The sequence below is a fragment of the Marmota flaviventris genome, chromosome 7 (assembly GCF_047511675.1).
Source record: "Marmota flaviventris isolate mMarFla1 chromosome 7, mMarFla1.hap1, whole genome shotgun sequence".
NCBI classification, from domain to species: Eukaryota; Metazoa; Chordata; class Mammalia; order Rodentia; family Sciuridae; genus Marmota; species Marmota flaviventris.
In genome coordinates, this window is record NC_092504.1 from 98,821,886 (window position 1) to 98,846,635 (window position 24,750).

General features: G+C 32.8%; 1 protein-coding gene across 1 annotated transcript in view; it reads left to right on the forward strand.

The window, feature by feature from the left end:
• The window catches only part of Stpg2 (sperm tail PG-rich repeat containing 2), a 567,583-nt gene that overhangs the window by 234,328 nt on the left and 308,505 nt on the right, over window positions 1–24,750 (forward strand). The window contains exon 11 of the mRNA XM_034636578.2: window positions 21,487–21,646. Within this exon, the coding sequence (XP_034492469.2) occupies window positions 21,487–21,646 (160 nt within the window). The remainder of the gene's footprint in view (window positions 1–21,486; window positions 21,647–24,750) is intronic.

Here is a 24,750-nt window from a genome sequence, read left to right on the forward strand (position 1 = left end):
GATTTTTTTCCCTTTAGGTTTATTCTACTTGTTTTGCATTTACAGGGAGCTTTTTGTCTTGAAATTAGCTAATTAAATGTTTGCATTAGTTTTTATTTTGTCCCCTTTTCACCACCTTTTTAAATATGGGTTAGGAAATATTCCAGACATATGAAAAAATACAGAATAACTTAATAAAGACTTTCACAGTCAGCCTCCTGCTTCATCTAACTTTTGTACATTGCCATGCATTTTAATCACCCTCAGCCAGTAATGGTGGCATACACATGTAATCCTAGTAACTTTGGAGGCTATGGTAGGAGGATCACAACTTTGAGGCCAGCTTCAGCAATTTAGTGAGACCCTTAGCAACTTAGCAAGGTCCTGTCTCAAAATTAAAAAAAACAAAACAAAATTTTAAAAAAATGACTGGTGATGTAGTTTGGTGGTAAAGTGTCCCTGAGTTTAATAACCAGCACCAAATTGGGGGAAAAAAATCATCATCATCAACAACAACCCTCCACTGAGTATAAAGCAATCTAAACCCATTATCTGTCGACCTTTCTTTTCTAACCCTTCTTACTATGGGCAAAACTATGAAATATTATGGGTTCATCTCCAGAGCAAATGCCAAAATAAAGTTATGTATATTAACTTTTTGGTTTTCTAGTTCATATAAAAATTATATTTATACTATACTGTAGTCTGTTAAGTGTGTAATAGGATTATGTAAAAAAACAATATATATATACTTTAATAAAAATTGCTTATCGCTCAAAAATGCTAACAATCATCTGAATAATTAGTGAATTGTAATCTTTGATGGTATAGAGTCTTTTCTAGATGTTAATAGTTGAGCTGATTAAGGCACAGGTTGCTGAAAGTTGGGGAGGCTCTGGCAATTTTGATGAATAAGACAACAGTGGAGTTTTCCATGGCCACTGGATTGCCTCTTCCTTTTGTGAAATTTTTCTGTGTAGCATGCATTTTTGTTTGATAGCATTTTACCCACAGTAGAATACTTTCAAAATTGGAGTCAATTTGAACTGTATTCACAGTATCCTGACCAGGATTAGGTCACATCTCAAGTAATGATGTTCATTGCTCATCCAGAAGAAATAATTTCACATCCGTTAGTGTTTACCATGAGATTTCAGAAATTCAGCCCCATCTTTAGGCTTCACTTTTAATTCTAGTTATCTTGCAATTCCCACCATATTTGCAATTACTTCACCCACTCAAGTATTAAACCTCTTTAAGTCATCCATTAAGGTCTCAATCAACTTCTTTCAAACTCCTGTCAGGGTTAATATTTTTACCTTTCATGAACTACAAACATTCTTAATGTCATTATCATGGGAATGTTAGGAATAGTGAGAATGGATATATTATAAAAGTGTGTTGGGTCCTCTCTGGCTTGCTTACTCTTGCCTTCTCTTGCCCTTCTGCCTTTTACAATGGGATAATGCAGAAAAAGTCTCTCTCCAGAAGCAGACCCTTGATTTTAAACTTCCTAGATTGCAGAAGCACAAGCCAAATAAATTTATGTCCACAATAAAATATTTAAATATTCTATTATAGCAGCAGAAAATAGAGTAAAACAATAATAGAGTAGACTAATATAGTGATATCAGCAAGATGATGGGCTAGGAAAACCTCCCATTCATATCCTCCCACAGCAACAATAATTTGGCAGTTTTCCATAGGCTTGCTTTAAGTCTTGTTCATCCAGGGACCTAGAAATGGCCATCCATGCTCTTGTTGCCCAGCCTACTGACTAATCTATGCCAGTTTTGTACCCAATAGACTGTAATGACCCTGAGACTCAGTTTTTTAGCTATAATCCAAATACATTCTTGCTGTCCAGTGGGGAATATGCACATCTGAACTCAGTGATAAGCTTGTTCTTTCCCAGGTGTAGACCCCAAAGTAACCATATAATCCATTCCAGCACTTCTCTTATATGGTTCTAGAAATAATCCTGCCTATTTGGGGACCTGCACAGGGATAAAAAAATGAACCCATTCAGGCATCTGACAAAGATATATTCTCTGTTCTTGATAATAGACCTGTTGTATGCTAATTTGTCTGTGGACCTATAAGCAGACATATGACCTGACTCTGGTCCTCTTTGACCATAGTCCAGGACCCAGTCCCATTTGCCTGAAGAGTTCAGCAGGAATCAAACCTGCCCATGTTCTCAATAAAAAGCCTTCCAACTATGCACCCAGCTGCGCAGTTGGCAACAATCACATGACTAGGCTTCAGCTCTGTTTGACTTCATAAGAGAGAAAGTTCTATTGGTGTAGGAACACAGCAGGGAAAGATCTTTGTTTGATGAAATCAATTTATAAAGATCAGAAGGGATATTGCTCCTGTCAAATATTTAGACATTAACCAAGGCAAGATAAATCAGAAGGAATCAAGCAAACCTGAGACAATCAAATAAAACTAGTAAAGCTCTAATAACTGATCCCAAAGAAATGGACATCTAGAAATAGTCTGACAAATGATTCAAAGTAATTTTAAGGATGCCCAGAAGGCTATCAGAGAACATAGAAAAACAACTCAATGAAATCAGGTAATAATACAGGAACAAAATAAAAAGGCCATTAAGAAGATAAAAATTATAATAATAAAAGAACCAAACAAAAATTTTGGAGCTGAAGAATATAGTGAAAGATATGAAAAATGAAATAGAGAATGGACAGCAGACTTGACCAAGAAGAAGAAAGAATCTGTGAACTCAAATACAGGTAATTGGAAATTATACAATCTGTTTTAGTCAGCTATTTTGCTGCTGTGACTAAAGGATCTGACCATAACAACTATAGAGGAGAAAGAGTTTATTAAGTCATCCATTAAGGTCTGAATCAACTTTTTCAAACTCCTGTCAGAGTTAATATTTTTATCTTTCATAAACTACAATGTCATTATCATGGGAATGGTTAGGAATAGTGAGAATGGATATATTATAAAAGTGTGTTGGGTCCTCTCTTGCTTGCTTACTTTTGCCTTTTCTTGCCCTTCTGCCTTTCATGGTTTTGGTTTTAGAGGTCTTAGTCCATAGAAGGGAGCTTCTTTTCTCAGGGCTCAAGATGAGGCTGAACATTATGGTAAAGTGTGTGGCAGAGGGAATCAGCTCACATCATGGTGATCAAGAAGCAGAGAGAGAGAGAGACTACTCTCCAGACACAAATATATACACCAAAGCCACACCCCAATTCCCACCTTTTCCAGCCATACCCTACCACTTTATTAATCCCAGCAGGGATTAACTCACTGATTAGGCTAAGGCTATAACCCAATAATTTCTCCTCCAAACCTTTTTGCATTGTCTCACATGTGAGCTTTCGGGGGACAACACTGTAGGAATTCCGTGTTTGGGATTGGGTTCTACAAACTTCATGATTGTGACATGCTTGGTGACTAGGAAATTTCTGTGCAAAGACGCAGAATATCTGGATGCTAGGTAATACCTGGCCACTCAGAAACTCCTGTGCAAAAGCACAAAATGCCTGGATACCATAGCATTGTCCTTCACAAGTTTACCCTGCTTCCCAGACCTTGGATGCCCAGCCTCTTCCCTCTGAGCTAATAATACAACTATGCAGACACTATCCTTTCTCCATGGTAATGTCCCAGAGAATAGGGGCCCCATGTTTATTCTAACCTGGACCTTATCTCAGTTAGCTAGCACTCGGGTTACAGAAATATTAATTAGAATATAATCATGGTAATGGGAGGTATATGTTCTTTGAGTTAATAAACTCCCAGGCAGGGAGCAGTGCACACTTTACTTTCTGCACTTCTTCTTCACCACTTTACTTCACTCCTCTCCTCTCCATCCTGTCTGTCTGCTTGTACTTTGTGTCTGTGTCTATTCTTTGTGTGCCTCCTCATAGGTATTCCTCCACAGATATTCCTTTACACACTGCATTTAAACCATAACACAGTCAGAAGAGAAAAAAGGACAGACAAATGAAAAGAAATTAAGAAAACCCATGGAAATTTATGAAATACTAGGAAGAGAATAAATATGTTCATTATGGAAATAAAAAAAGAAGAAAGAAAAGAATAGAAAGCTTATTTATAGAAATACTGGTTGAAAAAAACCCTTCAAATCTTGGGAAAGAAAGAGACATCCAGGTAAACAAACTCAGTGGCTCCAAAAAATATTCAGCTCAAAGAGAACTTTTTGAAGACAAAGATAATTTTGAAAACAATAATATGAATATTCATACACAAGGGAACTTTGCAGACCTGGAGAGTGGGATATATATTTATATTAAAATGCTTTAAAAAATGACTCCGTCAAACAATACTTTATCCAGCAAATCTACATCAGAAATGAAGAAGAGATGAAGACCTTTCAGATAAACAAAACTGAGGGATTTCATTACAAAATATGTTAAAGGAAATTCTTCAAGCTGGAACAGAAGAAATATAATAACATGAAAACATGTGAGCATATAAAACTCACTGGTAAATATGTAGCGAAATGTGAAGTACATTAATAGTGGAAGGGTGATATATAAATTCCTTTTGACTCTTTACAAAGTTCAAAATATAAAAGCATTAAAAATGATGATAGCTGAAATAATTTTTAATGTTTACACAATATTTGAAGATAAAATTTTTAAATAAACAATATAAAAGTAGGAATGAAAGTGTACAGTTTTTGTATATATGATATGTGGAAGCTAATCCAAAATAAGGGGTGGTTAAAAAAAAGATAACAGAATAGAAGAAAGATCAGTGGAGTAGACCCTGTACCACAGTGAATCTCATCATTATGTACATTCAGAAGACACCAATTTAAAAAATCAAACTATAAGTAAATAGCAGAAAGATCAGTAGAGTAGAAGGAAGGGAACAGGGATAAAGAGAAGAGAATTTACTGGGGACTGAAGTAGAACAAATTATATTCTATGTTTTCATGATTATGTCTAAATGAATTCTATTGTAATGGATGACTAAAAAGAACCAATAAAAATAAAAATATTAAATATGTGGGAATAAATTTAACCAAGGAAGGGAAATATTTGTGTACTGTAAAATGTGAATTATAGATGAAAAAAATTGAAGAAGACATAAATAAGTGGAAAATTATCCCTTGTTGTAGATTTAAAGAATTTTTTTATTGTTAAAATGTCTGTATTACTCAACCTACAGATTCAATATCATACCTATCAAATGTCCATTAACAGTTTTTCATCAAAATAGAAAAGAAAAATTCTAATATTTGTATTAAATGACAAAAATCCTGGAAAAGCAAGATCAATCTTGAGCCACATGAACAAATATGGAGGTCACATAATTCTTGTTTTCAAATTTTATTGCAAATTGATAGTAATTAAAACAGTATAACACTGTCATACAAATAGACATGTGATAAATGGAACCAAATAAAAAGTCTAGAAATTAATTTCAGTCTACTAATATTTGAAAAAGTTTGCAAATTGTGTCGAGAATATACACTGGGGAAAGGAAAGCATTTTTAATAAATATTGGGAAAAACGGATATCCATATACAAAAAAACAAAAACAAAAACACAGAAAATAGGACCCTTATTTAACACCATACACAAAAATAAACTTAAATGGATTAAAATTTAAATGAAAATCTGGAATTCATAGAATTACTAGAAGAAAGCATGGGGGAAAATCTCTATGATGTTAATTTTAGCAATGAGTTTTTGGATATGATACCCCAAATACCGGCATCAAAAGCAAAATAAACACATATGACTACACAAATCTGTTTTTCAAAGCACTTAATCAACAAAAGAAAAGGTAATCATATGGAATGGAAGAAAATATATGCAAACCATATATCTCATATGGGGTTAATATAAAAAATGTGAGTCAATACAAGTCAATAGTGAAACAAAACACCCAGATCCACCATCAAAAAATCAAGACACTGAAAAACAAAGATAATCTGATTGAGAAATGGGCAAAGGAGCTGAACAAGCATTTTTTTTCCAAAAGGGACATACAAATGACCAACAGCTAGATGAACAGGTGCTCAAAATCACTAATTATCAGGAAAATGCAGATCATAAGATGTTGCCTCATACCTGTTAGAATAGGCTATTATTTAAAAAAGAAGATAACAGGATCTTGAGAAAAAAAGATCCTTATACATAGTTAGCTGAAATGTAAATTGGTACAGCCATAATGGAAAACAGTATGAAGTTTTCTTAAAAAAATTAAAAATAGATTTCTCAGGGGCTGGGGCTGTATATAGCTCAGTGGCAGAGTGCTTGCCCAGGATGCATGAGACACTGGGTTCGATTCTCAGCACCACATAACAAACACATAAAATAAAGGCATTCTGTCCATCTACAACTTCAAAAAAATAGAACTATCATATTATCATGCAATACTACTTCTGGGCATATATCCAAAGTAATTAAAATAACTATTTAGAAGAGATATCTTCACTTTCAGGCTCAATGAAATATAATAGCCAAGATATGAAAACAACCTACATGTCTCATAGGATGAGTGAATAAAGACAATATAGGGTGTGTGTGTTGTGGGATTGGATATGTGCATACAAAATTTTTAGTCTTAAAAAATAAGGAAATTCTGTCATCTGCGACATCATGAATGAATCTGGAGGACATAGTGCTAAGTATAATAAGTAAGCCAGTAACAGAAAGATAAATACTGGTCTTATTTATATGTGAAATCTAAAAACGTTGAACTCAGAAACAGAATGTAGAATAATGGTTACCCGGTACTGGGGAGTGGTGGAAATGACAAGATGTTGGTCAAAAGTTATATAGTTTTAGTTATAAGACACATAAGATGTATAAGTTCTGAATACTTAATTTATAGCATGTGATTATAGTTAATAGTTTATATATTGTAGTTTTGAAATTTACTAGGGGAATAACTTTGAAGTGTTTCTACTATATACCTCATAAAATAATTATGTGAGGTAATGGAAATAAGGCTAATAATGGTAATTTTTTCACAATGTTTATAAATATCAATACATTAAATTGTATGCCTTAACTATATACAATTTATATCTATCAATCATAGTACGAAAAGGTAGAAAAGAAAGAATGATTTGGCAACTAATAATGTGAAGTTTGAGAGGAAGACTTCTTTTTTCACTTTATGTTTCAAATTCTTAGAATATTATTTAAAATGCAGTAGTATAGTGATGGGAAGAAAAAATATAACAATTCTTGATTTTATCAATGATCATCTGTATAGTGACAGCATCTAATAATTTGTGTGATATATATCTTGATTCTTTGAGACAGGAACATCTAATAATGTGTATCATTAAGAAAGTGCTGTTAAATTTGACTCTCATTATATAAGCTAATTTGCATGATTTTTAAATATCCACAAGCATTATAAATCTGAAGGAACATGGGAGTGTATAAAATATATTTAATTCACCAGTAAAGATTTTTATAGAAACATTAAAGGAAAATAAGTTCCCTACACTTCAAAAGTACTTTTTTCTGTTGAGATCTGCAATCTTTGTAGATCTAATAAAATGGAAAACAGTCATTTTGGGTTGTGGTTAACGTTTTCAGAGTTCTCTCTGGATAATATTCCATTTCTGTTATTTCATACCTCTTTTTGTCTTAATCACTTTTCTTTCTCTCTCTCTTTTTGTTTAGTCATATATTCTTCCCTGTCACCATCTTTACTTTCATAGTTATTTTTAAGTAGGTAATGGGATTATAAATTATTTATGGCTCACAAAGAGCAATACTCAATTATCCTGCCCACTTTTAGCCTTACTGTGGTGGAGGTAGCTTCCAAATATGAATTGTTCTACAACTGCTACCACTGACAGTCTCTTAGGAAGAATATAGAGAAATATCTCCTGCATATTGACCTTTAGCATCCATCAATGGCCAGAAGAGGAAAGATAAATAAATGGGTGACATTTCTGATGGCCTTTTAAAGGATTTATTAATAAGATTGTGAATAAATCACAGAGATTTTTACTTCAAGTTCTGTGGTATGTTAGTAAAATTACTTTGAAATGATCTCTCTCTATATATAATGGGTAGCTTTGACATGTTGAACATAAGTAGATAACAATAGGATTCATTTGAGTTTTAGAAAATTTGAACATAACAGACTCCTCAGAATCTTACTTGTAAATATTTCTCTAGGGTTATTGAACAGTTTTCCCAACTCTAGTATTTAAATTCACATGTCCCTTACAGCTCACATTCAAGATTTACCTCTTCTAAATTTATCAAGATGATTTTTAATGCCTTATCCAAATCTGTTCAAGTGGTTCTGAGAGCAGTTATGTCATTTTTTAAGAGTAATTTTATTCTGTTCATACTCAGTACTACAAAAGAGGTAACTTTTGGCTTAAAATTAAAACTGAAAAAATTATGTCAATTGCAGCTATTGTAATTGGTGATAATCTATGTTATTTTTTCTTGCCTTAGTAGCATTAGCTTTTGCTGGAAGACAAAAGTTATATACACCATTTCTGTTTACATGTTTTACTTTAATCTCAGATACACCTTTTTTCTATAAAACCAGTGTCACTGGTAGTCATGAAAATTCAAACATCAAAAATAAAAGTCTACTTTTTGATAGCAAAGAGAAGGAAATGCATCTCACATCAAATGTTAATCAAATTATAATGATTTTACAAAAGTTAGTCATTGATCAAAATTTGAATGGATATATTCATATTTCTGCATCAATCCTGAGATTATAAATTATTTCCGTCTTTATCGGAAATCTTTATAGGTGCATCTTTAGGGAAAGAGTATTTGAACAATTTTTGCACAACACACATTTATTATAGAACTGTTTATAGGCAAGGCAAATTTAAGCATGTATGGATTGAAAACACTTTAAAGGCATGCAGACAAATCTACTGTTATGGTGCAACTCAATGAGAAGGCTAACCATGGAAAGAAAGGCCAGATGATTCATTTATTTACTCACCTATATATATACTCATTGGTTAAAAATATTCATTGAGCACTTACTGTGTGCCATCACTGAAGATATAGTAATGAGCAAAACAGGCTTTCAGGACACTCAAAAGAATTTACACATTTCTATTGAGATGTTATGATATTTAATAAATAATTTAAGAGTTGTTAATTCCAAGTGTAACAATTGATGCAAAGGTAAAGGTATTCTGAGAAAATATCATAGGAAATCTAACAGAACTAATAGATTTGAAGATTTGATACCTGAAGGATGAGCAAAAGTTGAAGAATAAATTTAAGCCTTGAATCAAAAGCTTTTATAGAGATGATTGTATATCCTGTATGGTATCTGAATTGGGTTAATTTTATAGTTCTAATGTCTGCAATAGAGCTATTATGATGAACATTATCAGTCACCTACCCCATATTCATTCTGTTTTCCTTGCTAACAGAACCTGATTTTCTTAGGATAATAATGTACCCAGGTAAAACAACTGCTCTTTTTCATGTTCCTTTGTAGCTATACAATGATTATTTGACATAGTTTTAACCAAGAAAGCAGTTTGTTACTAAATTAGAATCAATGCAAATAAAGCAGAAATTACTAGATTAGATTTCCAGAAAAGTTCCACAGAAAAGGTTGTTTCAGGCATTAAAGGAATTTTTTTTTAATATTTATTTTTTAGGTGTAGATGAACACAACACAATGCCTTTATTTTTATGTGGTGCTGAGGATTGAACCCAGGTCCTGCCTGTGCTAGGTGAGTGCTCTACCACTGAGCCACAGACCCGGCCCCATAAGGCAATTTTTGTTTTTTGCTATTTATTTTCTTCATTTCCAAAATGAGAATATTAGCACAGGAAATATGGTCATATATATGATCAAATATATATCTTGAGAATATAATCATGAGAAACACAACTAAATTTGATTCCTATTGTCAATTTTTATTAATTTGAGAGAATAAGAGAAAAATTAATCTGTAAATTAATCTGTGGTGTTGAGAATTGAATCCAATACGTCACACATGCTAGGTGAGCACTCTACCACTGAGCCCCAGCCCCAGCCCTAATCTGCAAATTTATAAGATAAACATAATCCCCTCTGAGAAAACTTTGTCTTCTTATCAGACATCTTATCTTCTTCCTGCCTTTATGTTAGAAATAAAGTAATAAATTTTTGAAGAATTATATGTAGTATTTATATATGTGTGTTTATATAAACAATAATAAAAGAATAAAAAAGTGAGAGACATCACTTTCAGCTAGTGATCAAGAATGCTTCATGCAAGAGGTTCTATTTGGTCTGGGTTTTACAATTGTAAATTTCCCTTTAAATTGAAGAAAGCACTAGTGAGAGTTTTCTGAAATTTTTCCCATAGTAACTGGAGAATCATTGAGGGATTCCAGCTGGTTTTGTGTCCTGTTTTTAGTATAATACCATATTGTCTACTGGCATGCATATGTTTGGGGACTAAAAGACCTAAAAGTGAAATATGTAGTTGTCAAATATAAGTATTTTAGATGCCAATCCTAGAATATCTTGATAGAAAGAAAGGTTTAAGGTAAGAGAGTTACAATGGATATAATCTTGGTAATTTGAGAAGTTGAAGAAAAGTAAGAGCCAGTTTTTTGTTGTTAATCCTGGGTATATAAGGAATTATTGTAAGCAATTGGGAAAGGATAGATGGTTGGGTAGTTGGAGATAACAGAAGATAATGAGCTTGATTTTGAGGTTGTTAGGATAATGAAATTGAAATGTCTAGTAAACAACTGGAAATTTGTGACTTGAATGTGACATGTAAAATGTTATATGGGAGAAATTAGGTGAATTTGGTGGTTTTGTTGCTCAACATGATTTTGTCCACAAGCTCCTTTTGTTATTGTTTACTGAGTCTTGAAGCATCAAGATGTAGATAATTCTAGTTCCTTTTATGAAACAGCATTAATATAAAATGTATTTTCTATTGTGCCAGCAGTGTGCAAAATAAAATCAATATTTTCTTTATTTTGCTTGTCACTTATAATTAACTATATAATTTTATATCTGAATTAATGTATTTTTTCTTATAAAATATGACTTCTTATTTTCTAAGTCATATATTTTCAGAGGCATGTGTTTATAATGATGAATATTAGGGATGCTGAAAAATGGCAAGGACAACATGTTCCTAATTATACTTTGCAGTATGCAAAACAAAGATAATTTGATTATCATCTAAAATGTCTTTCTTATTTATTAGGACAAAATTAAACAACTTGGATAAGCATATTTGAAAATTGCTTTAATCAAAGTTTTCTGTACTTTCAGAAAAACTTCACCATATACATGGCCTACAATTTTTATTTTACCATATATATTTGATGAAAGATTTTGACTTAAAGCTTTAATTGAAAGTTTAATTGAAGTTGCTTCACTGATACAAGAAGTTTCATTATAAAAGAAATTCTAAGTGATTTTTGTAATTACATATTTGCGATATTAAGATGAAATTTTAGACCTGAATACACTTAGCTATGAAATAACAACTAAAACATGTTACAAGTTACCCCAAAGCACAATTAGCATTAGTTTAAATGCAAATCATTTAGTGAGTGATTTTATTATAAAGCATATATGTAATATACATCAGAAGAAATATAAATGGAGAAAGATTATTTCAGAACTTGAAAGAGGAAGTAGTTCTTAAAGTCCAGGATTTTAACTCTCTTGCATCATATGAATTCTGTCACTTAGTGCTATTAAACCTGTTTTATACTGTTGCAGGCTGTTTCTCTAGTGAGAGGTTTGTTCCTAGGCACAGGATTGAGAGATTCTACTGTGTCTTTGTGACCCTACACTCTCTCTCTCCCTTTCATGACCTTGTTTTCTGTTCAAGGCTAGGATGTCTCTCTCTTCTCTGCAAATCCTACTCTTCAGATGTTTTTAACTTCACTTATCTTCCCACTTCATTCATGTTAAAAATATGACAACTATCTTGAGGAAGAAGCTTATATTTATGCCAGTCCTTGTTCTGGTGTTCTTAGGTAGTAGTAATGAGCAGTGAAATGTGAACAACTAACATAGCAGGATCATAAGGTTTCTTTGAATTGTTTTTCATAAATAATTAAGTAAATTGTAGAACCACATGTGTACTAACCCTGAGATTAAACACAAGGAAACAAAGTGATTCAATTAAGAAATACATCAAGAAGGAAAGATCAATGATGACAACTCCTGGCAGAATTTGGGAGGTAAAATCCTCTTGCTTCTACATGTCTTTGATATTTTTAAAACTATGATTTAAAAATTTTACAAATTTTTAAAGATGATGCTTATGTAATAATTTTAAGACAAAAAATAGTTTTAAGAGATAAACAGTCTCTGTCAGTATTTTTCTTCGGAGGTCATTATAAAGTAAGGATTTATGGCCATAGGTTTCTCAGTGTATTTCAGAAAGGAAATTTTATTAATAGTGCAGTCCCACTAAAATAAAGTCTTCCTTTTCATTTACTCCAGCACCTGCTTTAAGAAGATTGACATACAGGTGAAGCCCCAGTGGGATAGACACCATGCCAGTTCTGGAGAGGATCAATTAGGGTCAAAAACTCCCTTCCCTAAGTGAAGCAGGAGATAAACATCTGAAAGACTGTAGAAGGTGGAACCCAGTTCTTCTGGCAAACATTGAACAGCAATAAATTTGGGAGTAGCATTATTTCCTTTGTCATTCTGTTCTGAGAGATGGCCCACTCTCTTGAGAGTGTTCTTTGCTTGAGCCTTACTTTACTTTCACACATAATAAAATTCTCTTGGTTGGATCTTAATATCTGAATTTAAATTTTCTTTTCTTGGAACACAAGAACTGAGATTTGAAGCTTTAGATCCCCACTCTCCTATGCTAGTGTGGTTCCTAAACATCACTAGACTATGCAAGAATATATTCCCTCCTTCCATCCCAGACTCATATAATTTTGCTTACTCTAGCATTCATGAAATACTCTGTAATAAGGAATAGATGATGAGTTTTGTATCCCCTTAGTTTTTGATCTCTCATGCTAGATTAGGTGACTTTAAAAATCTCTATTAATTATTTTTTCCCCTTAGAATAATTTCTGACAAGCCCATTCAGAATTTGGTACATATACTTCTCTTGCTTCCACAGATCTCTGATATTCTTAAAAGTATAATTTAAACCAGTTTTGAAAGTTGATGCTTAGGCAATAATGTTAAGACAAAAAATAGTTAAGAAATAAACGGTCACTGTAAATATTTTTCAAAGGATAAATTTATCAGAATATTATAATTTTAAATTTATATACCCAGCTCTCAATTATTTAAGTGAAGGTTATATTAATAATAGTAATTATAGTTTAGGAATACAGAGAATACAGGCAGTTTCATGTATCTGAGGTCACAGAGTATACATGAAATTTTACATGTCAGTGGGGAGGGAACATTGGAGTTGAAAAAAAAATCTGAATTTGGATGAATTGAATTTCTGATCTCTGGGGCTACATACAAGTCAGCCAGGCTTGGGTTGTAAGTGTGTTAATGCAGGGGTACTAAGCATGGGGAATTTTTCAGAAATTTGATTTGACAGGATTAAATAAAATGAAGTATATCACATGGTTGTGGCAAAATGCAAACAGGCTCAACTAACTCCTGGGTAGTTCATTGAAACCAGTGAATTTATTTTTGAACTGCCTGGGACACAATCTTTTTTTTATTTAATTGATTTTTATTTTTAAAAATACACAACTGAGGAATGCAATACAATTCTTACTACACATATAAATTATGATTTTTCATATCTTTGTATATAAAATATGTTCACACCAATTCATGTCTTTATACATGACTTTGGGGTTTTTTGCATTACAATTCTTATTATACATATAAACCACAATTTTTCATATCTCTGTATATAAAGTATGTTGACACCCAATTTGTGTCTTCATACATGTACTTTGGATAATGATGTCCATCACATTCCACCATCCTTGCTAAACCCCTGCCCCCTTCCCTTCAACCCCTCTTCCCTATCTAGAATTCATCTATTCCTCCCATGTTCCCCCTCCCACTCCACTATGAGTCAGCCTCCTTATATTCAGAGAGAACATTCAGCATTTGTTTTTTAGTGGGGGGGGGATTGGCTAACTTCATTTAGCATTATTTTCTCCAGTGCCATCCATTTATCTCAAATGCCATGATTTTATTATTTTTTTATTTCTGAGTAAATTTCCATTGTGTATATATGCCACATTTTTTTATCCATTCAGCCACTGAAGGGCATCTAGGTTGGCTCCACAGTTTAGCTATTGTGAATTGTGCTGCTATAAACATTGATATGGCTGTGTGGGACAATCTTTATGTGAGCCATGTCAACTATTTTTAAATTTTTTTTTCTGTTTGCTTTGGGCTTAAGAATACAAGAGTACTAGAGGCTTTTCCTTTAAAAGTCCAGTTACCATCTCTGTTCAGGCAAGGCAGATAACATTGAGGATAGCATATAGTTCCATCCACATTAATGATAATAATTCTAATGACAAAGATGGTATCAATGAAAGCAAACAGTAGGGTGTCTTATGTGTTCAGAACATAATTCTAAGAATTTTACAAATATTAATTATTTAAAATATGTGATTCTTATGTCATTTTGGGGTAGGGCCTCACTTTTCCATATGAGGAATTCTGGACACCTTCAATTTACCTTCAATTTGCACTGGGGCATATATTTTATTTGTCATATATTTTATGACTTTTTTACTTTCATGTTTAATTGCCTCTTTCAGTTTTTCCTCCCATTGTTGCCTCTGGGAAGATAATGGCTGGTAGCACTGCCAGTCTCCTCACTAGAATGAATATTTTATTGTCCTGTTTCTTTGAATAACTGGCTGCCAATTCAAAGGCTAGCACTTAAGCTCATGACCTAGATTCATGTCCTAGCTGGGAAAAAAAAATGAGGCCATGAAGATGAGTATCATATTTTTTTTAAAACAATAATTTTTTCTTTTTCTTTTTAGATATACATGACAGTAGAGCGTATTTTGACATATTATACACACATGGAATATAACTTATTTTAATTAGGATCCCATTCTTGTGGTTATACATGACATTGGGTTTCACTTCTGGTGTATTCATCTACGAACACAGAAAAGTTACATCCTGAGAAACAGATACTCTAAGCTTTTGTGTCAGGACCCAGATTCTGCTGCTTAATATGTGAAATTTTCTAAACATAGGAACAGGATTCAAATATTGAGCATAATGGGAAATATAGACATGAGAAATGTCTATATTATCTGCTCTTCATGTGTGTTTTCTATCTTCTGTGATATATGATTACCAACAGAGATTTGATGATCTTATTTATACCTACTATTTTTTCCTGACATGTTGTCCATCTCTTTTAGGGTACTATCTATATATATTGCTTAAGTTATTGCTACTAGACAAAGTTTCAGATTATTCTTACTAATCATGAATCTAGGATATTTACTTAAAATATTAAACTTTTGGTCAGATAAAATGCAAAGTGAAGATAAGTAAGAAGAAGAGTAGCATAAATAAATAGAAAAACAGGAAATAAGTTTTCAGGGAAATATAAATTTATTATATAGAGAGGTGATCATGAAAAGGGTAGTATACACTTAATAGATAGAGCCATGAATCTATTAGAATTTAAGGTAACTAGATTGATAACTCTTCTAGATAGAGCAAATTATTGTTGAGGAAAACTGATCACTGATGTAGCTTCTTGCTTTTGCTTCAAAACATTAAAAAAAGGTTCTTGTGTAGCAGAGTATCAGTCATATCTTGTCTGAAAGAAGGAATAGATAGTGACACCAGAGTGTTAAGTGAAGCCAAAAAAATATGAAACCTTAAAAATATGAAGGATTTATAAGAATCTGAAAATATATAGTAAGCACAACCAAAATCCCCCAGAACTTGCCTTAATACTTGGGGTATATTGTATACTCCTGCTTTCTTTGTACTTTTACACTCTTCTTCCTCTTTTCATATAACACAGAAGCAATACAAAAAGATAAAAAGTCATTTATGGAATATTCTTATGATTGCTTATTCTTAGCAATATTTATTATATATGCTGTTGAGTCAGGCAAGAAGAAATAGTGCTGACATTTCTTAATTTCCTTGCTTTTTATGACATCAGATTTTGACACTGGACTCAATAAAGAAATGTAAATTTTCATATATGAATCTAGTCATGGTCAGTATTCTTACCTTATCTAGTGATTTTTCTTATTTTTTAAATAATTTACTTATTTATTCTAATTTGTTGTACAGGACAACAAATTCAATTCACAGTACACATATAGAGCAAAATTTTTGATATATCTGGTTGTATACAAAGTAGAGTCACACAATTCGAGTTTTCATACATGTCTTTAGGGTAATGATGACCATTGCATTCCACCTTCTTTCCATCCCCTCATGCCCCCTCCTTTCCCCTCCATCCCCTTTGTCCTATCTAAAGTTCCTGCATTCCTCCCATGCTGCCCTCAAAACCCCCATTATGGATCAGCAGCCACATATCAGTGAAAACATTCAGCCTTTGGTTTTCTGGGATTGGCTTACTTAATGTAGCATGATGTGCTCCAATTCCATGCATTTACCTGCAAATGACATGATTTTATTCCTTTTAATGCTGAGTAATATTCCATTGTGTATATATACCACAGTTTCTTTATCCATTCATCTATTGAGGGCATTTAGGTTGATTCCACAATTTAACTATTGTGAATTGTGCTTCTATAAACATTGATGTGGCTGTCTCCCTATAGTATGCTGTTTCTAAGTCTTTTGGGTATAGAGACTGAGGGGTGGGATAGATGGGTCAAATTGTTTTTCCATCCCCAGTTTTCCAAGGAATCTCCATACTGCTTTCCATATTGCCTGCACCAATTTGTAGTCTCACTAGCAATGAGCGTGCCTTTCCCCCCACATCCTCACCAACACTTATTGTTGTTTGTTTTCTAAATAGCTGCCATTCTGACTGGAATGAGATGAAATCTTAGAGTAGTTTTGATTTGCATTTCTCTAATTGCTAGCGATGTTGAACTTTTTAAAATATATTTGTTAATTGATAGTGTATCTTATTCTGAGAAGTGTCTATTCAGTTCCTTGGTCCATTTATTGATTGGGTTATTTCTTTTTTTTGATACTTACCTTTTTGAGTTTTTTATATATCCTAGAGATTAGTGCTCTATCTGATGTGTGAGTGGTAAAGATTTGCTCCCAAGATGTAGGCTCTCTACTCACATCACAGATTGTTTATTTTTCTGAGAAGAAACTTTTTAGTTTGAGTCCATCCCATTTATTGATTCTTGACTTTAATTCTTATACTAGAAGAGTCTTATGAAGGAAATTGGGGCCTAATCTGACATGATGAAGATTGGAGCCTACATTTTATTTTATTAGGTACAGAAACTCTGGTTAAATTCCTAGGCCCTTGATCTACTTTGAATTGAGTTTTGTGCATGGTGAGAGATAGGGACTTAATTTCATTTTGTTGCATATGAATTTCTAGTTTTCCCAGCACCATTTGTTGAAGAGGTTATTCTTTCTCCAATATATGTTTTTGTTGCCTTTGTCTAATATGAGATAACTGTATATAATTGTTTGTCTGTGTGTCTTCTGTTCTGTACCATTGGTCTACATGTCTATTTTGGTGCCAATACCATGCTCTTTTTGTTACTATTGCTCTGTAGTATAGTTTAAGGTCTGGTATAGTGAGGCCAGTTGCTTCATTCCTATTTCTAAGGATTTCTTAAGCAATTCTGGTTCTCTTATTTTTCCAGATGAATTTCATGACAGCTTTTTCTATTTCTATGATGAGTGTCATTGGAATTTTGATTGGAATTGCATTATATCTGTATAATGATTTTGGTAGTATGGTCATTTCGAGAATATTATTTCTGTCTTTCCAAGAGCAAGGTAGATCTTTCTACCATCTTCTTGGGTATTCTTTAATTTCTTTTCTTTAGTGTTCTGTACTTTTCATTGTAGAGGTCATTCACCTCTTTCATTTAATTGATTCCCTAGTATGTTATTTATTTATTTATTTGTTTATTTTAAGGCTATTGTAAAGGGGGTAGTTTTCCTCATTTCCCTTTTAGTGGATTTGCCACTGATGTATGGAATACCTTTGATTTATGGGTGTTGATTTTATATTCTGCTACTTTCCTAAATTCATTTATTAGTTTTAGAAGTTTTCTGGTGGAATTTTTTGGATCATCTAGGTATAGAATCATGTTGTCAGCAAAGAGTGATAATTTGAGTTCTTTTGTCTGTCTAATTGCTCTGGCTAGAGTTTCAAGAACTGTGTTAAATAGTAGTGGTGAAAGAGAGCATCCCTGTGTAGACCCAGTTTTCAGAGGGGATGCTTTCCTTTTTTTTTTCCATTTAGACTGATGTTCTCCTGGGGCTTAGCATAGATAGCTTTTACAATGTTGAGATATGTTCCTGTTATCCCTAATTTTTCTAGTGTTTTGAACATAAAGGGGTGCTGTATTTTTAAATGCTTTTTCTCATCTATTGAGATTATTATATGATTCTTATCTTTAAGTCTATTGATGTGATGAATTATATTTATTGATTTCTTTATGTTGAACCAACCTTCCATCCTGGGGATGAGCCCCATTTGATCATGGTGCACTATCTTTTTGATGTTTTTGTATTTGATTTGCCAGAATTTTATTGAGAATTTTTGTATCTATGTTCATTAGGTATATTGATCTGAAGTTTTCTTTCTTTGATGTATCTTTGCCTGGTTTTGGAATCAAGGTGATATGGGCCTCATAGAATTAGTTTGGAAGTGCTCGCTCCTTTTCTATTTCATGAAATAATTTGAGGAGTGGTATTAGTTCTTCTTTGAAATTCTTGTAGAACTCATCTGTGTATCCATCTGGTCCTGGGCTTTTCTTGATTGTTAGGCTTCTGATGGAGTCTTCTGTTTCAGTTCTTGACATTGATCTGTTTAACTTGTGTATATCATCTTGATTCATTTTGGGGCAAATCATATGACTCTAGAAATTTGTTGATGCCTTCAATATTTTCTATTTTATTGGAGTACAAATTTTCAAAATAATTTCTAATTATCTTGTGTATTTCTGTAGTGACTGTTGTGATATTTTCTTTTTCATCAAGGATGTTAGTAATCTTTTTTAAATATTTATTTTTTAGATTTAGGTAGACACAATATCTTTATTTTATTTTTATATGGTGCTGAGGATCAAACCCAGTGCCTCATGCATGCCAGGCGAGCGTGCTACTACTTGAGCCATATCCCCAGTCCCAAGGATGTTAGTAATTTAAGTTTTTTCTTTCCTTCTCTTTGTTAGCATGGCTAAGGATTTAGCCAACTTTTGTTTTGTCAATTTTTTCAATTGTTTCTTTTGTTTCAGTTTCATTGATTTCAGCCCTGGTTTTATTTATTTTGTGTCTTCTACTGCTTTTGATATTGATTTGTTCTTCTTTTCCTAGGCCTTTGAGATATGATGTTACGTCATTTATTTGTTGACTTTTAAGGAATGAACTCCATGCAATGAACTTTCCTCTTAGTACTGCCTTATAGTTTCTCATAAATTTTGCTATGTTGTATCAGTGTTCTCATTTAACTCTAAGAATTTTTTTAAAAATACTTTTTTAGTTGTCAGTGGACCTTTGTTTAATTAATTTATTTATATATAGTGTTGAGAATTGAACCCAGTGCCTCACACATACTAGGCAAGTGCTCTACCACTGAGCTAAAACACCAGCCTTAAGAATGTTTAATCTCTTTTTTAATGTTTTCTGTAATTCATTGTTCATTGAATAGCATATTATTTAGTCTCCAGGTGTTGGAGTAGCTTCTATTTTTTATTTTATCATTGATTTCTAATTTCATTCCATTATGATCTGATAGAATGCAGGGCAGTATCTCTACTTTTTTATTTGCTAAGAGTTGCTTTGAACATGATATATGGTATATTTTAGAGAAGGATTTATGTGCTGCTGAGAAGAAACTGTATTCATTCACTCATTGATGGATGAGATATTCAATATATGTCTGTTAAGTCTAATTACTGGTTGTATTATTGAGTTCTATTGTTTCTTTGTTTAGCTTTTGTTTGGAAGATCTATCCAGTGGTTAAAGAGTTGTGGTAAAGTCACCCAGAATTATTGTGTTGTGGTCATTTTGACAGTTGAACTTGAGAAGAATTTTTTTGAGGAATGTAGATGTTCTTATGTAATAATTCTATGCAAATGAAAGATAATGTTGGTTTGTGCTTGAGGTTGATAATATGGATGTAAGAAGACATAGTATGTTTTATAAAGTATGCCTCCCAACATACTTTATAAACAGAGACTTCAACAGTATGCTTTCTCAGTACCCACATTTGTTTGACTTGAAACTTTAAAACACTTCTCTATTTGCCTAAACCCTGTTTAACCTTTTTTTTTTTTTTTACATTGAAATTAGTTTCTCTAGAGTAACAAGATTAGCTTAACATTTATATTGATCAGGTATCAATCTAAGTGTTTTACATTTTAATTCATTTAATCCTCACAGTAACCTTGTAACACAAATATTATTTTTCCTTCTAGATGAGGAAACTGAGGATTACAAAAGTTAAGTGGTTTGCCTCAGGTCTTGAGCATAGTTAGTAATTAGTGAATATTTGGTAACCTCGAAATATAATGGTAGGGTCCTTAGACTCAGCCACAACATTTTCCTGTCTGCCAAGGAAATCATGAAAACTTAAAAAATGTTGTCTTTTATACATAATATAGGTGAACAGATTTTAAAATAATATTCTATTTTAAAGTAATTTGAGGAAAAATTAGTTTTAAAAAGTTTTCATTGAAATAATTAGCTAATGGTTTAAGGTATTAAATGTGCAACAAATATATAACATATGTATATATTTGCTAATTTATTTTACACATGATCTTAGCCAAAAGGCCGAGAAGCGATGCTAATTTATTTTAATATTATTATGATTAATATCTATGTTGGTTTACATTGATTAAAATATTAATGTAACTGCAGATCATAGGAAGAACTGTAAGTGATAAAATGGGAAGCCTTTTAATTTGAAATCCATTAAAAATAAAATAAGTTTTCTCATTGTTTAGAATATGTTCACATAGAACAGTAAAGCAGAAATAGTTTTGCTGGTTACGAAAACATATAATCAATGTTCTTATTTTTGTCTGAAATTTTATTTTTTTATTAAATTTGAATGAGAGTTTGATCAATATCACTTTGGTTATTTTTATAAAAGAATTTGTCCCTAAATTTCACAATTATTTTTATTTTACCATAATTACTGACAAGTGAGTTTACACATTTTATTATGAGAATATAGATTTGGGAATCCTCTTTAGCATTTTTATTTTAATGATTAATTAAAGAAATTAATACCATTGCTTGAATATCTATTTGGATATATTTATATAAAGTATATTTCAAATAAATGATATACCTTATTAATAGATTATATGAAATAAGTATAAAGTATGGTTATTTATATTTCATGTCAAGTACATAAAGTATTAATATTTTTCTAGGTTATTCCAGCACCAGGCAGCTATGATGTTCAAAAATCATATGAGATGTCTCAACTTAAGCATAAATACATGCCACCTTGTAATTTGGTGGCTAAAAGAAAACATGCCTCATTTCTTAGTGCAACTCCTCGGTGCCTGGATAAAACTATTGATGGCCCAGGTAAGTCTAGATTATTCTTTTAAGGTTTTGGGGATAATTCTAAGGCTTCCATTAGAATAGATGATTGTAAACCCACATTTATATTTATCATGCCTCTTTTAAGCTTGTAAGGAAATTAAATACCAAAAGCCAAAATACTTAATGAAAGAGTTAAGCCTTTTTTCTCAAATATAAGAAGACTAATCTGGGGCTTTGTATTTATTAATTTTATCAAGAATAATTTTACTAACTAAAGCTGGTAAAATCATGTAGCATTTTATTACATGAAAAGTGTGAAACTTTTATGAGAAAGGTGTTAAAAGAGAAAGACGTGTTACCCAGGTTTGGAAAATCAGTACTATATGAGAAACACATTATGCCAGTTAACAGAATTAAGTTGATTTTTGTCAAACATCACTAAAGAAGATAATATAAAAAGATAAATATTTGAGAGTTTAAAATTCCAAAAATAATTTTGATTTTTAAAATTGGAATTGTGTCAGCTATTAGTAATAGTATTCTTGTTCTGAAAGTTAATGTAATAACTTTCTCTGTTAATAGAGATAAATCACTATGATATTTTATATAAGAAAACTAGATAGAAAATAGGAACAATAGGTTTCAATAATAATTTACTAAGGTATCATCACTAAACAAGCAAATTGTTGTAATGAATTATTATGAGAATATGAAGAAATAAAGTAAAACAGGATGAATGAAACATTTTTCCCCCCAGAAGTTTAAATGAAAATATAAAGCAGGAATATAACTTGCTAGGTAAATAAGAATCTTTGGAGAGCCTGAGATCCATGCAGACTTCCTTTGCATTTTATTGTCTTAAGAATCAGTCATATTGCCAGCTTGAAGATCCATTTTAAGTTAAAATTAAACTATGTTTGTTTTCTCTTTCTTCTCTTGAGTTATTTATTGCACCACTATTGATTTATCAAGTTTTGGCTTTGATAGAGAGAAGAATTCAAAGTCTTTTAGTGTATTATTGACTACACTTAATATGTGGTCACCAAGAAATGATGCAGAGAAATGAGTTCTTTGAAGTTCTAGTACTGTCACTATCATCAAGCACAATCAGATAACAAATACATATCCATATCAAGGTCTTTTGAAGAAGTCTTTTAATCTTCATAGTTCTTGAAGTTTTTTCTCTATGCTTTTATTCTTTTTCACATAAAAATTTGTGTAGATACAATACATAATAAAAGTTTAAGTGCCAGAGTTGGTGCTACTTTTCATTGCTTCAGTATTTAGCTTATGGTAAGTAAATTTGCTAATGCTTTCAAGAGTTTGTGTTTTCCAAAGTTGAGATAATATTTTGTGTCTACTTACTTATCATAAGAATAGAAAAAATTAATAACTGTATGTCAAAATTATTTTCAGAACCTCTGAAACTCTTTAGTATTATAAAATCTTATCATATAAAACATGTTTTTTCTTCATGTTAAGACAATACTAGCTTTAAAAGACTTTGATATATCGGGGGAATGTTTTTATTGAAGACAGTAATTGTTGGAAGTCAAAGACCTAATGACTGTCAAAGTCACTATGCAACTGCAGAGTAGCCAGCCTTCTAAATGAAGAGATAATAATATTGATTATTAACAGTAATTCATCAAATTTGCCAGCATATGAACAAATCTCAAAATTGAAATATAGGAAACATGGGAACACAATGTAATAAGATACCTTCAATAGTTCATAAATTTTGAATAACTGAACCCATAGATATCAATGTGGCAGAAATGTGAACAAAGCATTCACAAGTTGATTGTTGATTAATGAATTAAAAGAAGATCTAAGGAGTGAACTGAGGAAGAAAATACAGGATATGCAAGAACATTTCAATGCAGAAATAATGATTCTGAAAGAACCAAACAGAAATCTTGGAAAGGAAAAACTCAGTCGAATAAAAAGCTCAATGAAAAGTTTCATTAATGAGATAAATATATGGAAGGATAGCAGAGTTCAAAGTCAAGATGGACAAATTAGGATATTCTGACAGTAATAAAGGGAAAAACGTTATGAACAGCATATACAAGTGTTTTGGGAGAAAATTAAAAGACCAAAGTTAAGACTCATAAGTCTTGAAGAAGGAGGGGAAATGCAGACTAACAGCATAGAAGACATTAAATGAAAGAGTAGCAGAAAATTTCTTTAATTTTGGGAATGAGGTGGACATATAGGTATTGGTTGCACTTAGTACTCCAGATAGATTTGACCAACAAAGAAATTCTTCATGTTATAATTCAAATGCAAATATTTGAAATATAGAAATCATGTTAAAATCTGCAAAAGAGAAGCTTCAAGTCAATTATAAAGGCAAACCTATCAGAATAAAAGCAGAGGGGGGATCCAACATGGCGGCGAGAGGGGAGGCAGCGCTTTCAGTACCTCCTCAACAACGGGGTCAGAGAGACGCATGGATACGCTTAGATTCGACCTGTTGAGAAACTCCTAGCAAAATTCCACTAAAGAGAGACCGGCCGGGAATTGATAGGATTTTTGGAGGTGACAGTTTGCGCTAGACGAGTGAATCTCCGCCACGCAGCCAGAGGTCCAGACCCGCCAGCCGCTGCCCGCGCCTCGGCAACTGTCAGCTGCCTGCACGCGGCCCCTGCGTCAGGGCGGATGGCCTCAGAGGCGCAGCTCAGCAGGAGCGATGCAGGGACTCTAGGAAGAGGTCTCTCGCCAAGCCTTCATGAAATAGCGAACCGGGAGCTAAAACCAACCAGAGACAGACCAGTCCCACCCCTCCCTTCGGACACTCTGGCAAGGAGCATGGGGCCCGCCATAGCAGACAGGTGACATCACCAGAGTTCCGCCAACAGAATTCCTTCCCAGCAGAATCCACGTTAGCAGGTGTGTGACTCCCACCCCCTCCAGATACAAGCAGCCAGGAAACCTTGGGAATCTCTCCGGGGGTGTGTCTGTAGGGAAGCAGAGGGGATTCCAGATCCCCACCTCCCCTTAACACCAGCGGCGACACCCAAGATCTTAGCTGCCAGTTTCTGGGAGCGTGCCCACCAAAGGGGTCCGGAAAAATTAAACTGTTGGTTCCCAGATCACCCCACCACAGCACTGGGGCTTAGATGAATGACAGAGAGGGTGTT